The sequence below is a fragment of the Phyllobates terribilis genome, unplaced genomic scaffold, assembly GCF_046119375.1.
Source record: "Phyllobates terribilis strain yellow unplaced genomic scaffold, ASM4611937v1 Scaffold_13__5_contigs__length_258822181, whole genome shotgun sequence".
In the NCBI taxonomy this organism is placed as follows: Eukaryota; Metazoa; Chordata; class Amphibia; order Anura; family Dendrobatidae; genus Phyllobates; species Phyllobates terribilis.
In genome coordinates, this window is record NW_027362773.1 from 99,564,805 (window position 1) to 99,585,541 (window position 20,737).

At 44.8% G+C, this 20,737-nt stretch overlaps 1 protein-coding gene across 1 annotated transcript in view; it reads left to right on the forward strand.

Moving 5' to 3' along the window:
* The first annotated feature begins 13,052 nt into the window (after positions 1 to 13,052).
* The window catches only part of GALNT18 (polypeptide N-acetylgalactosaminyltransferase 18), a 190,595-nt gene continuing 182,910 nt past the window's right edge, over positions 13,053 to 20,737 (forward strand). The window contains exon 1 of the mRNA XM_073658296.1: positions 13,053 to 13,457. Coding sequence (XP_073514397.1) covers positions 13,214 to 13,457 — 244 coding nt within the window. The 5' untranslated portion in view covers positions 13,053 to 13,213. The remainder of the gene's footprint in view (positions 13,458 to 20,737) is intronic.

The window sequence follows — 20,737 nt, forward strand, 5'->3', positions numbered from 1 at the left end:
ATTCTTCAGATGATCCATCTGGTCTAAGGAGCAAAGTTTCTCCTTGTGGTGAGCACCAAGTCTGACTAAGGAGGCTTATAGTCCATGCAATGCTCCCCAGTGCATTTAATTATGCCAATTGCCTCTTCAGAATGGAAGAGAACAGGGACTCAACCCTTTAGAGTGCCGTGCCTCATGACTTAGGATAAAAAGCCATACCAGAAACTCCACGGTTGATAATGACTTTTAGGATTACTACTTCTAATTTGTGTCACTAGCGCTCCTGTCCTCTTTCATTCTGAAGAGGCTACTTGCATAATCAGAAAAAAACAGGAAACTAAAGATGAAAGAAGAGAATATGAACTTGTGCTACAATGTCTACAATTGTGGGAAGACACAGGTTAAAATTGTTACATTCTCATCAGCGACAATGTTGCCTTTAAATTGTTGGAATGGCCCTTTAGAGCTCAGTTTATTGTGCATCTCCTGCTGCAATGAGTTCTGCTCCATCTGCATGAGATCAGATTTCTCTCTGAGAAGTTCCACTCCATTCAACAATGTACGGCTCCCAGTTCTTCTTCGCTTCCAAGATTTCTTTCCGTTATTACAGTGATCTCGTCGTAAAGGTTTCTTCTGGGTTTGATGATTGAGCAGTCACTTAACGGCATTGTTCTTACAATATCGTCTCAGAGATAAAAATCAATGATCTCACTTCAGATGATGTAAGAGAACAATGGCTGCGTGCGCCCACATTACTCATTACCAGCACCCAATGTCTTCAAATTAAGGATGAAAGGGAACATTAGAAGAAAGTCAGGTAGCCGGCACGTTACACAGGACTGCACATAGCGAGGGGGCACATACTGCGATATAAGGCTGCGGCGAGAATATGTAGATTACAGAGGCTGAATATATGTGTGAGAGAGAGGGACAGACAGGCAGAGATAGACAGAGAGATAGATCGATCGATCAATAGATAGATGAGTGAATCGATTCACAGGGTCCTGGTCCACGGCTACGCCAGTATTTCGTACTGGAACCCTAGCTCCTCTTTTGATTATCCAGATTGGCACCGTTGCAGTGTGACTCAAAGATGATGTCTCACCAGTCCAGCTAATATAAAGAGGAGCCACGGATGCTGGTAGGTAATAGTTGGTTCTCAGGGTTCCTGTCCAGCAGCCACAGAATATTGATATGGTTGCTGTATTAGAGTCCTGCAAATTGATTCGCGATGGATGGAGTGATGGATGGATGGAGTGATAGATGGAAGGAGTGATGGATGGATGGATGGAGCGATGGATGGATGGAGCGATGGATGGATGGAGTAATGGATGAATTGAGCAATAGATGGATTGAGCGATGGATGGATTGAGCGATGGATGGATGGAGCGATGGATGGATGGAGCGATGGATGAAGCGATAGAGTGATGGAGCGATGGATGGATGGAGCGATGGATGGATCGAGTGATGGATGGAGCGATGGATGGATGGAGCGATGGATGGAGCGATACATGGATGGAGCGATGGATGGATGGAGCGATGGATGGAGTGATGGATGGAGCGATGGATGGAGCAATGGATGGAGCGATGGATGGAGCGATGGATGGAGCGATACATGGATGGAGCGATGGATGGATGGAGCGATGGATGGATGGAGCGATGGATGGAGTGATGGATGGAGCGATGGATGGAGCGATGGATGGATGGAGCAATGAATGGATGGATGGAGCAATGGATGGATGGAGTGATGGATGGAGCGATGGATGGATGGAGCCATGGATGGAGCCATGGATGGATGGAGCGATGGATGGAGTGATGGATGGAGCGATAGATGGATGGAGCGATGGATGGATGAAGCGATGGATGGAGCGATGGATGGATGGAGCGATGGATGGTAGGTAATAGTTGGTTCTCAGGGCTCCTGTCCAGCAGCCACAGAATATTGATATGGTTGATGTATTAGAGTCCTGGAAATTGATTCGCGATGGATGGAGTGATGGATGGATGGAGTGATGGATGGATGGAGCGATAGATGGATGGAGCGATGGATGGATGGAGCGATGGATGAATTGAGCGATAGATGGATTGAGGGATGGATGGATTGAGCGATGGATGGATGGAGTGATGGATGGAGCGATAGATGGATGGAGCGATGGATGGAACGATGCATTGATGGAGCGATTGATGGATGGAGCGTTAGATGGATGGAGTGATAGATGGATGTAGCAATGGATGGATGGAGCGATGGATGGAGCGATAGAGTGATGGAGCGATGGATAGAGAGATGGATGGAAGGACTGATGGATGGAGCGATGGATGAAGCGATAGAGTGATGGAGCGATGGATGGAGTGATGGATGGAGCGATGGATGGAGCGATGGATGGAGCGATGGATGGAGCGATGGATGGATGGAGTGATGGATGGAGCGAGCGATGGATGGAGCGATGGATGGAGTGATGGATGGAGCGATGGATGGATGGAGCGATGGATGGAGCGATGGATGGAGCGATGGATGGATGGAGCGATGGATGGATGGATGGAGCAATGGATGGAGCGATGGATGAGAGATGGATGGAGCAATGGATGGATGGAGCAATGAATGGATGGAGCGATAGATGGAGCTATGGATGTATTGAGCGATGGATAGATGGAGCGATGGATGGATGGAGCGATGGATGGAGTGATGGATGGAGCGATGGATGGATGGAGCGATGGATGAGAGATGGATGGAGCAATGGATGGATGGAGCGATGGATGGAGCGATGGATGGAGCGATGGATGGAGCGATGGATGGAGCGATGGATGGATGGAGCGATGGATGGATGGAGCGATGGATGGATGGAGCGATGAATGAGAGATGGATGGAGCAATGGATGGATGGAGCAATGAATGGATGGAGCGATAGATGGAGCTATGGATGTATTAAGCGATGGATGGATGGATGGAGTACAGTGTTGCAGCGCTGGAGTCCTGGGTTCAATCCCACCAAGGACAACATCGACAAGGGGGTTGTATGCCCTCCATGTGTTTGCATCGGTTTCTTCTCATACTCCAAAGACAAACTGATAGGGAATGTAGATTGTGAGCCCCAATGGGGACAGTGATGATTATGTATGTAAAGCATGGTGGAATTAATGGTGCTATATAAGCAAAGCATAATAAATAAATAAAATAGATAGAAACAACATAAGATCACACTTGTTACATTTTTTCATGCATGTTAGAATGTATGTCGCCATGTTATGCCAGGCTTGGAGGATGTCAGGTGTGTGAAGTGATTCAGAACCGACCAATATCCCCTAAACTGTAATCTGCATATAATGGAGCCAAATCAAAGCGTGAGCAGGTGAGAAGTGATCCGTCCATAGACAAAGCGCAGGCGTCTGTGCAGCTTCTGAGGAGAATGCAAAGGCATAAAAGGGATCCCCCTTCCAGGACAGCAATAAATAAACCAATCTACAGGTGGCAGCCCACAGGGACACCTGTAATCTGCTGTGTGAGCCCCCGATACATCGGAGCCCCCACCCAACAGATCACATTCTGTTCGGTCAAATGTGACATCAAGCTGTAAGCAATGGTGAATGGTTTTTCAAAGGCCCCCTCTAGGCTTACTTTCTCAACTTTTTACATTCATTATTTCACGTGTTTTTGCATAGGGTGGTTTATATGTTAGAGGAGAATCATGAAGGGGCTAATGATCGGTCAGTAAATGGCCGAAGTTTACATATTATTTCATCCCATTTAATGAAAATAAATCCAGAATTCTATTAATTTCATATAATATCCTAATATGAGCTGCTGTTCTTTTTAATCTAATACAAAGCTCTAAATTCTGCCAGTTCCAGTTCTGTCTGCCTGCGGCCACCACTAGGGGGGGCCCTTGAACACTGAACTTGTATATAAGGAGCTCCACCTAGTGGCGGCTGCAGGCATGATATGGCTTTCTCTGCTTCGTTGTGCTGGGAAAAGGAGTAATTTTTTTAACTTTCAATAATCACCATAAAGAATATGAGCTATATAAACTATAAATGTATAATTAATGCATTTTATGTAATAGGTGATTGTGCGGTCATATCACCCCCTTCTGTTTCAGGTGTTCGCTTGTGTAGGTGTGATTGCTACTTCTGCACTCTCTGTAGCTATTCTGGTCTGATGGAGGCGAGCTGATGAATCAATGTGGCCATACACATCACAATCAACAGTCAGCTGACAGCGTGTCCTTTACATGCTTCCATAGAGGCCAGAAGGCAATAAACCATGTTCCATGGGTACATAAGATTCAGCAGGTTCAAAATCCAGCATGCCCGATCCTTCTCTCCCCCAACATTTGCTAAGGATAGCCTCATATAATTGAGACAGTTTGTCAATAATGCAGAAATGGAGGAGTTCAACCAATTTGCATCTCTTTTCTATGAGGACCTTTACTATAATGAAGCTGTGCTGTATGTTCAATAATATAGTGTCTTACTCTTAAAGGACCCCTACTTATTCAGCCTTTAATAGTATTGCTCTCAGATGGGTCAAAGGGACCTCTGGGCTTCCTAGACGCCTTTGGATAGTTCATCAATATCAGATTGGTGCGGCTCCAATACCTGACACCCCCATTTATCATCAGTTTTCAGCTCAGGTGGTGGCCGTGTGTAAAGTTATCGTGTATTTCAGCTTAGCTCCTGTTTGCTTCCATAAAAGCTGAGCTGCAGTACCAGAAAACGGCCACTACACAGTGTATGGAGCTGCACTGTTCCGACTCCATTCACTGATTACATTTGGTATCCGCAGAAGGGTGTCACTCCCTGACCAATCCCAAAGGTAGGTTATCAAGATCTTGTAGGGGTTGTACCAAGTTTAGAAGTTATCCCCTAGCCATAAGGGGGTCTGACAACTACTGTAGGAGCCCCATCGACAGTGGTGTACCAATAGCGGTCACTCTGTGAGTGCAACCGAACCCTCGCCATAAGTGGCTATTAAAGCTGGATGTGGGTCATTCAGCTGAAATGTATTGTGGGGCAGAGACCCGACGGCTCCCTGCACTGCAATCCACCACACCGGCCAATCAGAGGCAGACAGCTGACGTTTGCGTGCTAATTGGTGACGTCACTTGGTACAACCCCTTTAAGCCTGGAAATCCCCTTTAATGTTTCATCCAGGAACTATTAGATGACCAGTCTATATTCCTGGTGGCTGAGTAGTTATGGGGTCCTGGATTTAAATTCAACATAGGATAAAATTAACACTGACATTATATCTTCTACCTGTGTTTTTGTGGATTGCCTCTGTGTAATATAAAAGAATCCTCAAAACACCTTTAACCTTCTGCCATAAATTGACATTGTGCTCAGATGAGTGGACCCTTTATTCTAGCAATTGGTGGGGGTCTTATCTGACAGACCGCAATGATGACGTGTCGTAGCACCTTAGAAGAGTAACCTCCACTGCTAGGTAGACCATTTTTTCTGCAGTGATGCGGATGACCACAAGGGGCACTGCTGCCCTACAGTTCAGGGTTTAGCGTTGGCAGCGGAGTCGGCAGCGGAGTCACCCAGGGACAGAATTTCGGTTAATAATAGCACCAGCAGATCTGCTCCAAAGACTCTGAAAATTGAGATTTTATCTATATAAATACGGAGACTGGACCCTTACGGTTGTTATTGTCTGTTCTTGCATTAGGAGCATACTTCAATTGCTGCAGTGATACTGGATTCATACAATATACGTTAAAACACGCTGCTAATTTCTGGGTAACATAGTGGGGTATGTCTGTGTGTACTGGATTGTATTCTATAAATGCATCTGTCCCATGGAAGGTGTAGACGTGAGGAGTAATCAGTGGTGAGCTGATGACAGGTAGTCAAGGGTTAAATGGCCCAAAAATGATTCTGAACATTATAACACATAATGCTGGGTGACTAGTAAGGCTCTGGGCACAGGAACAGGTTAAGATGCTGCGTGGAGCAGGATCACAGCTCTGGAGCATCAATTGTTCCAGAAATTCATGCAAGAGATGAACACTGTGCTGGAGACAGGTGAAAGGAGAGCTGCAGAAAAATCCCATCCTTCCATGTCCAGTATAGTGTCACTGTGGCAATGAAGTGTTAAAGTAACTTTGCAAATACTTTTGCTTACATATCTTATACTGATCTGATCAAAAGTAACACCATGACTTTTACTAACTTCCAGAGCTGTATTTAAAATTCTGCTCACTTCCAACACTGGAAGTGACTAGAATATTCACAGGGTCAAGACAAAATTTCTTTAAACAGTGCAGTCACTGTGTGCAAACATTACATTACTTAGGAAGTATCTGATGAGTACAGGATCAGTAAAGTAACGTATGTACACAGTAACTGCACCAGCAGAATAGTGAGTGCAGCTCTGGAGTATAATACAGGATGTAACTCAGGATCAGTACAGGATCAGTAATGTAATGTATGTACACAGTAACTGCACCAGCAGAATAGTGAGTGCAGCTCTGGAGTATAATACAGGATGTAACTCAGGATCAGTACTGGATCAGTAATGTAATGTATGTACACAGTAACTGCACCAGCAGAATAGTGAGTGCAGCTCTGGAGTATAATACAGGATGTAACTCAGGATCAGTACAGGATCAGTAATGTAATGTGTGTACACAGTAACTGTACCAGCAGAATAGTGAGTGCAGCTCTGGAGTATAATACAGGATGTAACTCAGGATCAGTAATGTAATGTATGTACACAGTGATTGCACCAGCAGAATAGTGAGTGCAGCTCTGGAGTATAATACAGGATGTAACTCAGGATCAGTACAGGATCAGTAAAGTAACGTATGTACACAGTAACTGCACCAGCCGAATAGTGAGTGCAGCTCTGGAGTATAATACAGGATGTAACTCAGGATCAGTACAGGATCAGTAAAGTAACGTATGTACGCAGTGACTGGACCAGCAGAATAGTGAGTGCAGCTCTTGCGTATAATACAGGATGTAACTCAGGATCAGTACAGGATCAGTAATGTAATGTATGTACACAGTGACTACATCTGCAGAATAGTGAGTGCAGCTCTGGAGTATAATACAGGATGTAACTCAGGATCAGTACAGGATCAGTAATGTAATGTATGTACACAGTGACTGCACCAGCAGAATAGTGAGTGCAGCTGTGGAGTATAATACAGGAGGTAGCTCAGGATCAGTACAGGATCAGTAATGTAATGTATGTACACAGTGACTACATCTGCAGAATAGTGAGTGCAGCTCTGGAGTATAATACAGGATGTAACTCAGGATCACTACAGGATAAGTAATGTAATGTATGTCCACAGTGACTGCACCAGCAGAATAGTGAGTGCAGCTCTGGAGTATAATACAGGAGGTAACTCAGGATCAGTACAGGATCAGTAATGTAATGTATGTACACAGTGACTACATCTGCAGAATAGTGAGTGCAGCTCTGGAGTATAATACAGGATGTAACTCAGGATCAGTACAGGATAAGTAATGGAATGTATGTCCACAGTGACTGCACCAGCAGAATAGTGAGTGCAGCTCTGGAGTATAATACAGGATGTAACTCATGATCAGTACAGGATCAGTAATGTAATGTATGTACATAGTGACTGCACCATCCGAATAGTGAGTGCAGCTCTGGAGTATAATACAGGATGTAACTCATGATCAGTACAGGATCAGTAATGTAATGTATGTACACAGTGACTCCACCGGCAGAATAGCGAGTGCTGCTCTGGGGTATAATACAGGATGTAACTCAGGATCAGTACAGGATCAGTAATGTAATGTATGTACAGAGTGACTGCACCAGCAGAATAGTGAGTGCAGCTCTGGAGTATAATACAGGAGGTAACTCAGGATCAGTACAGGATCAGTAATGTAATGTATGTACACAGTGGCTGCACCAGCAGAATAGTGAGTGCAGCTCTGGGGTATAATATAGGATGTAACTCAGGATCAGTACAGGATCAGTAATGTAATGTATGTACACAGTGACTCCACCAGCAGAATAGTGAGTGCAGCTCTGGAGTATAATACAGGATGTAACTCCGGATCAGTACAGGATCAGTAATGTAATGTGTGTACACAGTAACTGCACCAGCAGAATAGTGAGTGCAGCTCTGGAGTATAATACAGGATGTAACTCAGGATCAGTAATGTAATGTATGTACACAGTGATTGCACCAGCAGAATAGTGAGTGCAGCTCTGGAGTATAATACAGGATGTAACTCAGGATCAGTACAGGATCAGTAAAGTAACCTATGTACACAGTAACTGCACCAGCCGAATAGTGAGTGCAGCTCTGGAGTATAATACAGGATGTAACTCAGGATCAGTACAGGATCAGTAAAGTAACGTATGTACGCAGTGACTGGACCAGCAGAATAGTGAGTGCAGCTCTTGCGTATAATACAGGATGTAACTCAGGATCAGTAATGTAATGTATGTACACAGTGACTGCACCAGCAGAATAGTGAGTGCAGCTCTGGAGTATAATACAGGATGTAACTCAGGATCAGTAATGCAATGTATGTACACAGTGACTCCACCAGCAGAATAGTGAGAGCAGCTCTGGAGTATAATACAGGAGGTAACTCAGGATCAGTACAGGATAAGTAATGGAATGTATGTACACAGTGACTGCACCAGCAGAATAGTGAGTGCAGCTCTGGAGTATAATACAGGAGGTAACTCAGGATCAGTACAGGATCAGTAATGTAATGTATGTACACAGTGACTACATCTGCAGAATAGTGAGTGCAACTCTGGAGTATAATACAGGATGTAACTCATGATCAGTAATGTATGTACACAGTGACTGCACCAGACCAGCAGAATAGTGAGTGCAGCTCTTGCGTATAATACAGGATGTAACTCAGGATCAGTACAGGATCAGTAATGTATGTACACAGTGACTGCACCAGCAGAATAGTGAGTGCAGCTCTTGCGTATAATACAGGATGTAACTCAGGATCAGTACAGGATCAGTAATGTAATGTATGTACACAGTGACTGCACCAGCAGAATAGTGAGTGCAGCTGTGGAGTATAATACAGGAGGTAGCTCAGGATCAGTACAGGATCAGTAATGTAATGTATGTACACAGTGACTACATCTGCAGAATAGTGAGTGCAGCTCTGGAGTATAATACAGGATGTAACTCAGGATCACTACAGGATAAGTAATGTAATGTATGTCCACAGTGACTGCACCAGCAGAATAGTGAGTGCAGCTCTGGAGTATAATACAGGAGGTAACTCAGGATCAGTACAGGATCAGCAATGTAATGTATGTACACAGTGACTACATCTGCAGAATAGTGAGTGCAGCTCTGGAGTATAATACAGGATGTAACTCAGGATCAGTACAGGATAAGTAATGGAATGTATGTCCACAGTGACTGCACCAGCAGAATAGTGAGTGCAGCTCTGGAGTATAATACAGGATGTAACTAAGGATCAGTACAGGATCAGTAATGTAATGTATGTACATAGTGACTGCACCAGCCGAATAGTGAGTGCAGCTCTGGAGTATAATACAGGATGTAACTCATGATCAGTACAGGATCAGTAATGTAATGTATGTACACAGTGACTCCACCGGCAGAATAGCGAGTGCTGCTCTGGGGTATAATACAGGATGTAACTCAGGATCAGTACAGGATCAGTAATGTAATGTATGTACAGAGTGACTGCACCAGCAGAATAGTGAGTGCAGCTCTGGAGTATAATACAGGAGGTAACTCAGGATCAGTACAGGATCAGTAATGTAATGTATGTACACAGTGGCTGCACCAGCAGAATAGTGAGTGCAGCTCTGGGGTATAATATAGGATGTAACTCAGGATCAGTACAGGATCAGTAATGTAATGTATGTACACAGTGACTCCACCAGCAGAATAGTGAGTGCAGCTCTGGAGTATAATACAGGATGTAACTCCGGATCAGTACAGGATCAGTAATGTAATGTATGTACATAGTGACTCCACCAGCAGAATAGCGAGTGCAGCTCTGGGGTATAATACAGGAGGTAACTCAGGATCAGTACAGGATCAGTAATGTAATGTATGTACACAGTGACTCCACCAGCAGAATAGTGAGTGCAGCTCTGGGGTATAATACAGGATGTAACTCAGGATCAGTACAGGATCAGTAATGTAATGTATGTACACAGTGACTCCACCAGCAGAATAGTGAGTGCAGCTCTGGAGTATAATACAGGAGGTAACTCAGGATCAGTACAGGATCAGTAATGTAATGTATGTACACAGTGACTCCACCAGCAGAATAGTGCAGTGAGTGAATTCACAAAGGCATTTACTTTACATGTAATCTGTATAATGGGCATCAGATGTAAACATAGGATTTAACTCTTCGGTGTCATGGCGCTTTGTTGGAGGACGGGCATTATACTGGAGATGATAGGAAGGGATTTATCTGCAGGATGAAAAATTTTGTTCGCTTTTCTTCTCTGTCCTGTTTCCAACGCAGCATTTATTTCTTGCAAGATTTTCTGGACTAATCGATGCTCTGAGGGAAGATCTGCAAGCAAACTCTGAGACTGCGAACCTGCTCAACGCAGCTCATTAACCCTTCATGTGCCACAAGTAGCGACCATTATCCAGTCACTAGGTGGATTAGCATCACACTGGGGATATAATGCACTGTAATATATAAACATGTATCAGAAGGCAAACAACACACACACCTACTTGCATTCTTTCTGTGGCACCCAATCAATATTCTGGCTGTTATTGCTTTTGGGTGTAAATCTGAGCAGAAAGCAGTGATCTGATTGGTTTGTTTGGGCTCTTTGTGCGTTGAAACAAAATCTGTGCACTGTCCGATATACGGTATATTTCACATGAGTGGAACAAGGTAGCAGAAGTAGCATATGATGTAATCTCACACAGAAGTAGAGATGAGCCAATTTCCTGAAATTTGATTGGGGCTGATTTGTCCAAATTTGGCCGGCAGATTCCACTCTTTCCGACTGTAACCAGCCCAAATTGTTGTGAGAGAAGGGGTTAAAGAATTAAAAAAAAAACTTTCATACTCCCCATTACTCACCTGTCCCCCCCCCCGCTCCCCAGTTTTCTGTTCTTTCATCACTTGACTCTCTACATTTTGGCAGAAAGGAGCATTTCGAGAACAGAAGATCGGAGACCAGCTGATGGTGTGATCATGGTAGCAAGAGGTCTAGTGAGGGCTGCCATATTTGTATATAGATGAATCCCAGCCTGTTACGGAGTTTCATTTTACAATACATTGCTCCCATACTCCGCCTTCCTCTGGTTCTAGGAAGCTAAAGCTGCCAATCAAAGAGGGGGGTTGGTAAGACAGCAATGGAGGCTAGAACGGAGGTCTGTCCTCTTCAGCGACGAGTGTCGATTTTTGTCACATACACAACGATATCCAGGGACTGGCCTGGAGACCACATCGGCTACGCCATGATGGGGCCCTCACAGGTAGCTTGAAAGTGTAGCAGGAGCCATTTTTTCAGCACAACTCCCCCCCAGGCTGCATGTTGCTGGTGCTACTGTGAGCAACCTTTGTGCCTAAACCTGCTCGCATGGCTGCAGAGTCTCTGGACTTGTTTCCCCTCAAGCAAATCGGGGGACGTCAGCGGTCGGTGATCCAACATTTCACTTTTCCTTCTTGGTGTTACAAATTCACAGTTCAGCTATGTGTGACATCACACAATACAAAGTATATAACACTCTCCTCACACATAACACCTCACACTCCCGTGCCGACTCCTCACACACAACACCTCACACTCGCGTGCCGACTCCTCACACACAACACCTCACACTCCCGTGCTGTCTCCTCACACATAACACCTCACACTCCCGTGCCGTCTCCTCACACATAACACCTCACACTCCCGTGCCGTCTCCTCACACATAACACCTCACGCTCCCGTGCCGACTCCTCACACATAACACCTCACGCTCCCGTGCCGCCTCCTCACACATAACACCTCACGCTCCCGTGCCGTCTCCTCACACATAACACCTCACGCTCCCGTGCCGCCTCCTCACACATAACACCTCACGCTCCCGTGCCGTCTCCTCACACATAACACCTCACGCTCCCGTGCCGCCTCCTCACACATAACACCTCACGCTCCCGTGCCGGCTCCTCACGCTCCCGTGCCGGCTCCTCACGCTCCCGTGCCGGCTCCTCAGGGTATGTGCACACGATCCGGACAGGCAGTGCTTTGGATGTAGTATACTTTATGCGGTGTCCAAAGCATTGCGTTCTATTGAAAGCAGGTGAATCTACATGTGTTCATTGAACCATGAGGATTCACCTCATTCAATACATTGTAGTGGTCAAATTTCTGTTGCGGAGACTGGTGACTCCACAAGCTAAATGGACATGCTGCGGTCTGGAAAGACGCGCCACATGTCCATGTCCATGTCCGTGGGTGATCTGCAGGAGCTCGGAGACACATAGTGGACATGGGATGTCTAGAAATCCCTTCCACTATGCTGCAACATCTTGACACTGCGGGTTAGACGCTGCAAAGCGGTTCCTGATTACGGGAATATACCCTCACACATATCACCACACTCCCATGCCGTCTCCTCACACATATCACCACACTCCCATGCCGTCTCCTCACACATATCGCCACACTCTCCTCACACTCCCATACCGTCTTCACACACATCATCACACTCCTCTCTCTCACACTCCTCTCTCTCACACTCCTCTCTCTCACACTCCTCTCTCTCACACACTCCTCTCTCTCACACACTCCTCTCTCTCACACACTCCTCTCTCTCACACACTCCTCTCTCTCACACACTCCTCTCTCTCACACACTCCTCTCTCTCACACACTCCTCTCTCTCACACACTCCTCTCTCTCACACACTCCTCTCTCTCACACACTCCTCTCTCTCACACACTCCTCTCTCTCACACTCCCGTATTGTCTCCGCGCAGCGCTGAGCGCAGGAATGTGCGAAGAGAGGAGCAGGTTTTATCTCCGATTTTGGCTCCGCCCCTCCCATTTTTGATTGGGCAGGTATCTGGACGCTGAAGCAGTGATTGGCTGGGCGAGCTGTCACATGGTGCCCGCTGTGCCCGGACTCCTCTCTTGGAGGCTGCTGCCCGCTCAGTGCGATGAGAAGCGGCGGAGAGTTCGCTCAGCTCCCGGGACCTCCGCTGCCCTGACCGCCGCCCGTACCCTGTGGTCGCCGGGACCCCCAGCCCTGCTCTATGGAGGCAACCGAGGATGCTGTGTACACGGAAAACCAAACCGCTCGTGTCCACCTGCGTGATCCTGAGCGGCATGAGTAACCTGCTGTGCCTGCTCTATGTGGGCTGGGTCACCAACTACATGGCCGGCCTCTACGTGCGGGTACAGGAGCCCCCGGAGCGCCCGAAGATGGAGCCCCCCGAGGACAAAGCCGGGGACACCTTGAGGATCATCGAACGCCTGGAGCGGCTGGAGAGCGTCATCAACCAGCACATCCAAGGTACAGACACTGGGGTATATACTATATACTGTCACCTACCTGTATATACTGTCATCAACCTGTATATACTGTCATTAACCAGCACATCCAAGGTACAGACACTGGGGTATTTACTATATACTGTCACCTACCTGTATATACTGTCATCAACCAGCACATCCAAGGTACAGACACTGGGGTATATACTGTCACCTACCTGTATATACTGTCATCAACCAGCACATCCAAGGTACAGACACTGGGGTATATACTATATACTGTCACCTACCTGTATATACTGTCATCAACCAGCACATCCAAGGTACAGACACTGGGGTATATACTATATACTGTCACCTACCTGTATATACTGTCATCAACCAGCACATCCAAGGTACAGACACTGGGGTATATACTATATACTGTCACCTACCTGTATATACTGTCATCAACCAGCACATCCAAGGTACAGACACTGGGGTATATACTATATACTGTCACCTACCTGTATATACTGTCATCAACCAGCACATCCAAGGTACAGACACTGGGGTATATACTATATACTGTCACCTACCTGTATATACTGTCATCAACCAGCACATCCAAGGTACAGACACTGGGGTATATACTATATACTGTCACCTACCTGTATATACTGTCATCAACCAGCACATCCAAGGTACAGACACTGGGGTATATACTATATACTGTCACCTACCTGTATATACTGTCATCAACCAGCACATCCAAGGTACAGACACTGGGGTATATACTATATACCGTCACCTACCTGTATATACTGTCATCAACCAGCACATCCAAGGTACAGACACTGGGGTATATACTATATACTGTCACCTACCTGTATATACTGCACCTGCCTGTATATACTGTCATCAACCAGCACATCCAAGGTACAGACACTGGGGTATATACTATATACTGTCACCTACCTGTATATACTGTCATCAACCAGCACATCCAAGGTACAGACACTGGGGTATATACTGTCACCTACCTGTATATACTGTCATCAACCAGCACATCCAAGGTACAGACACTGGGGTATATACTATATACTGTCACCTACCTGTATATACTGTCACCTACCTGTATATACTGCACCTGCCTGTATATACTGTCATCAACCAGCACATCCAGGGTACAGACACTGGGGTATATACTATATACTGTCACCTGCCTGTATATACTGTCATCAACCAGCACATCCAAGGTACAGACACTGGGGCATATACTATATACTGTCACCTACCTGTATATACTGTCATCAACCAGCACATCCAAGGTACAGACACTGGGGTATATACTATATACTGTCACCTACCTGTATATACTGCACCTGCCTGTATATACTGTCATCAACCAGCACATCCAAGGTACAGACACTGGGGCATATACTATATACTGTCACCTACCTGTATATACTGTCATCAACCAGCACACCCAAGGTACAGACACTGGAGTATATACTATATACTGCACCTACCTGTATATACTGTCATCAACCAGCACATCCAAGGTACAGACACTGGAGTATATACTATATACTGCACCTACCTGTATATACTGTCATCAACCAGCACATCCAAGGTACAGACACTGGGGTATATACTATATACTGTCACCTACCTGTATATACTGTCATCAACCAGCACATCCAAGGTACAGACACTGGGGTATATACTATATACTGTCACCTACCTGTATATACTGTCATCAACCAGCACACCCAAGGTACAGACACTGGGTTATATACTATATACCGTCACCTGCCTGTATATACTGTCACCAACCAGCACATCTAAGGTACAGACACTGGGGTATATACTGTATACTGTCACCTACCTGTATATACCATCAACTAGCACATCCGGTACAGAGCCAGCTATATACTATATATATATACTGCACCTACCTGTATATACTGTCACCAGCCAGCACATCCAAGGTACAGACACTGGGGTATATACTGTATACTGTCACCTACCTGTATATACCATCAACCAGCACATCCGGTACAGAGCCAGCTATATACTATATATATACTGCACCTACCTGTATATACTGTCACCAGCCAGCACATCCAAGGTACAGACCCAGCTATATACTGTTTATAGTGCACCTGCCTATATATACACCATCATCAGCCAACACATCCAAGGTGCAGACCTCTGTATATACTGCCTACTACTTTTATATACTGTCACCTACCTGTATATAACGTCATCAGCCAGCACATCCAAGGTACAGACTTGTGTATATGCTATCATCTACCTGTATATACTGCACCTCCCTGTATATACCTTCACCTACCAGCACATCCAAGGTACAGACCGGGCTATATAATACATTATATACTGTATATCGCATCCATCAGCACATCCTTGGTACAGACACGAATGTATGTCCTCTATGCTGTGTGCTGTCCCCTACCTGTATATACCACCACCTCCTTGTATATAGCCCCATACGCTGTTCTTTCCTAGTACAGCTGAGCGGCCGCTCTCCAGATCGCACTGATTCCTGTATACGACTTTTGAGCAGCACATTGTAGGCGCAGAGCAGCGGAGCCCATATACTGCTTATTACCTGTATATAACGTGTAGGGTTTATCTGTATATAGTCTGTAGTGCACAGGCCGTATACCGGCATTTCCTGTCTTCTGCACATTGTTGTCTATAGCCCCTTCTCTCTGTATTACTGCTGTATCTGTCACCTGGTGCCAGGTCTTCTGTATATAATGCCCGGGCTGTTATCACATCTGAGACTCGTACGTTCTAGCCGGCAGCGGCCGTGACCCGCGCTCATCCCTCTGCAGCACATACACCTTGTACCTCTGTATTTCTGACCCCCGCTCCCCTCTAATACTCCCCGGGGGTCATCTGCTCACGTGTTAGTAGTGATACATTTATTGAGGTCCTGCTAATTGTAGAACGAAAAGTTCTTCAACTTTTTAACAGACTTTGTATTATTTTCGGGGTCTCTGCTTGTCGCTCGTTTTTCTTCAGCTACACTCAAAAATATAATAAAAAAACTGACGGATTTAGAAAAAAACCTCAAATGACAAATTAGCTGAAAACATTTGGGTAACGCAAACCGCGTCCACATCGAGCGAACGGAAAATGGCGCAAAAGCCCTAATTAATTTGACACAAAAAATTAAAGCTGCTGGGAGTTGTAGTTTCCTTGCAGCCGGAGCGCTGACTGTCGCACCCCCTCCGTATTGAGCACAGATGATCCGTGTTGTTACTTTGGGTCGGCGCCGGTTCTCTCCGCTCTGCTGCGCTATCTCCAGTCTCCGAAGACGAGTAAATATTTGAGGACGTGCGCGGGGCGTGCTGATATTTCCACAGCTGGTATTTATGGGCCGAGCACCGGACATCGAGGAGATGATGATTTTTCCTTTATTTCTGGGTTATTTGACGCCGTGATATTTGTTTTACTGCTCGGAGAGAATACTAATTATCTACAGAGTCGTTACCAAAGAAACAGCCGCGCTGTTATCGTGGGGGGGATATCTGCGCTGTCTTCTGGGATAACGAACCCCAATGTGTCTGAATGGGGCAGATGATAATTGGCTAAAGGTCAGGACAAGAATAAAAACCTGGGGGTGGCGGTGCGGGGGTTACATTGTTCTTCCAGAGTTCAGTAAGTAAATGGTTGTGTAATAAATTCTGCACCTTTCTGATATTCTGTGTTCCAGCTCTGCTTGCTGTCAGTGATTGGGAATATTATCCTGTACGTTCCTCCTATTCCCATTAGTTTGCTATGATGATAAGTTCACTCCTCACCTTGATGCTTTTAGTCTTTTCTTCATTACTTATTGCATTATTCTTGACGACCTGTCACCGAGGCCTCCGGGGAGAGTTTTTTTTTTTTTTTTGTTTCACATTCTTTGTCAGGTAAAATTATCCACCTGTCCCAACAGGACGTGAAGTTTTTAAAGTTTGTACATTTTTGTATAAATTTCTCTTCTTTTGCTCTTTGTAAAATGAGAATTAAATAGAAATTGCTTCTCCTGGCGCCTCCAGTCCTAAAACGCGAATGTGTCATAAAGTATAATATAAACTGAGATAAAAGTGGCTAAAATCCGATTCTGATGTATTTGGTAAACTCCTAACTAAATTGATTTACAGATCATAATATATATACAGTACAGACCAAAAGTTTGGACACACCTTCTCATTTAAAGATTTTTCTGTATTTTCATGACTATGAAAATTGTCCATTCACACTGAAGGCATCAAAACTATGAATTAACACATGTGGAATTATATACTTAACAAAAAAGTGTGAAACAACTGAAAATATGTCTTCTATTCTAGGTTCTTCAAAGTAGCCACCTTTTGCTTTGATGACTGCTTTGCACACTCTTGGCATTCTCTTGATGAGCTTCAAGAGGTAGTCACCGGAAATGGTCTTCCAACAATCTTGAAGGAGTTCCCAGAGATGCTTAGCACTTGTTGGCCCTTTTGCCTTCACTCTGCGGTCCAGCTCACCCCAAACCATCTTGATTGGGTTCAGGTCTGGTGACTGTGGAGGCCAGGTCCTCTGGCGTAGCACCCCATCACTCTCCCTCTTGGTCAAATAGCCCTTACACAGCCTGGAGGTGTGTTTGGAGTCATTGTCCTGTTGAAAAATAAATGATGGTCCAACTAAACGCAAACCGGATGGAATAGCATGCCGCTGGAAGATGCTGTGGTAGCCATGCTGGTTCAGTATGCCTTCAATTTTGAATAAATCCCCAACAGTGTCACCAGCAAAGCACCCCCACACCATCACACCTCCTCCGCCATACTTCACGGTGGGAACCAGGCATGTAGAGTCCATCCGTTCACCTTTTCTGCGTCACACAAAGACACTGTGGTTGGAACCAAAGATCTCAAATTTGGACTCATCAGACCAAAGCACAGATTTCCACTGGTCTAATGTCCATTCCTTGTGTTCTTTAGCCCAAACAAGTCTCTTCTGCTTGTTGCCTGTCCTTAGCAGTGGTTTCCTAGCATTTATTTTACCATGAAGGCCTGCTGCACAAAGTCTCCTCTTAACAGTTGTTGTAGAGATGTGTCTGCTGCTAGAACTCTGTGTGGCATTGACCTGGTCTCTAATCTGAGCTGCTGTTAACCTGCGATTTCTGAGGCTGGTGACTCGGATAAACTTATCCTCAGAAGCAGAGGTGACTCTTGGTCTTCCTTTCCTGGGGCGGTCCTCATGTGAGCCAGTTTCTTTTTTAGAGCTTGGTGGTTTTTGCAACTGCACTTGGGGACACTTTCAAAGTTTTCCCAATTTTTCGGACTGACTGACCTTCATTTCTTAAAGCAATGATGGCCACTCGTTTTTCTTTACTTAGCTGCTTTTTTCTTTCCATAATACAAATTCTAACAGTCTATTCAGTAGGACTATCAGCTGTGTATCCACCAGACTTCTGCACAACACAACTGATGGTCCCAAGCCCATTTATAAGGCAAGAAATCCCACTTATTAAACCTGACAGGGCACACCTGTGAAGTGAAAACAGTTTCCGGTGACTACTTCTTGAAGCTCATCAAGAGAATGCCAAGAATGTGCAAAGCAGTCATCAAAGCAAAAGGTGGCTACTTTGAAGAACCTAGAATATAAGACATATGTTCAGTTGTTTCACACTTTTTTGATAAGTATATAATTCCACATGTGTTAATTCATAGTTTTAATGCCTTCAATGTGAATGTACAATTTTCATAGTCATGAAAATACAGAGAAATCTTTAAATGAGGTGTGTCCAAACTTTTGGTCTGTACCAAATATATATATATATATATATATATATAATTACACTTTTCAGTCACAGCTCACCTCCTCCCCCTCCTGTACAGTGGCTGATAACACCTCTGTTTACAGTAAATAACACAATATCCACCATTCACAATAGGTGATGTCACAGCCCACCTCCTCCTCCTCCTCCTGTACAATGACTGATAACACCTCTATATACAGTAGATAACACAGGATCCACCATTCACAATAGGTGATGTCACAGCTCACCTCCTCCTCCTCCTGTACAATGACTGATAACACCTCTATATACAGTAGATAACGCAGGATCCACCATGATGCAGAAACATAACTCTAGTTACTGCTGACTAGTTTATTGTTATCTTCTTCACATTGAGATCTTCTATGAAGGAGTAATAATCGTCAGGCCGCCATCTTGAGCGGCGCCTCCACCAGTGATATCGGAGAAGCGCAGCCGTGTATCGATGATATAACCCCAGCAGTGATGAATCCGGACGGGTTTTCCTGGCGACGTGTTCTGCTCCGTCGAAAATCTGAATATTCATTGGTTATAACCTATGCAAATGACAGAGAAACGTGTAGCTTGTAAAGCAGTGACAGGGGATCCGGGCCGCGCGCCACCATCGCTGTAATGACATTTGTCAAGTCTTTGTTGTGTGGAGTGAAAAGCTGCTCGGATAAATGGCGGAAACCTGATCGATCTGCAACAGCGAAGATAAATATATGGATGTAGACCTGAGATCTTTCCCGGCCGTGGAGAAGAGCTCTGACTGTTGGTAGATAGATTTTTTTTTAATTTAATTGCTGCAACCAAAACTCACTGATTTCTCCTAGTTTTTTAAACTTTTGCAAAAACGTTGCAGCTTTACTGTGATTACAGTGAAAAACTGCGCCACGTTTTTTGCTTGGAAGATGCTCCGTACTTTACAATTCAACGGGAAAGCTCAAAAGACGCTTGGACGTTTTTTGGAGCGTTTTACCATAGTTGCTAGTGGTTTCTTCATTATTCAATGGAGTGAAAAAAGAAAACGTTCAAAAAACAAACAAAACAACATATAAGATGTTTCAGGAAAAACTTCAGCGTTACCTGAAGAGTCTTCTGGTTGAAAAATTTTTTGGGTTCAAGTTTAAAAGATGTTATGTGCATATAACACATGTGAGAACGGCTAAGTGTTTTTTTTTTTCCCCCAAAGAAATGAATAGGAAGAGTTTTCCAAACAGTTTTGAAGAAGTTATTTAGGGAAAATCTACTCCTAAAAAAATCCTCAAACTGTGTGAACAGTGGTAACACTCTGGGGTCTCAGCTATTACAATGTATCAGTGCAGATAAAATTATCAAACAGGACACAGAAGGGATTTCTGCTGCAGATGATTGAGGCGTATAGACTTTGGGTTGGGGGGAGGACTAACTTTTTCTCATTTAAAGTCTTGGGAAGCTTGTTGGAAAAGGATTTGATCTGGATTTTTGCTGGGAATCTGCATCAAAAACTGTAAAAGAAGAAGAAA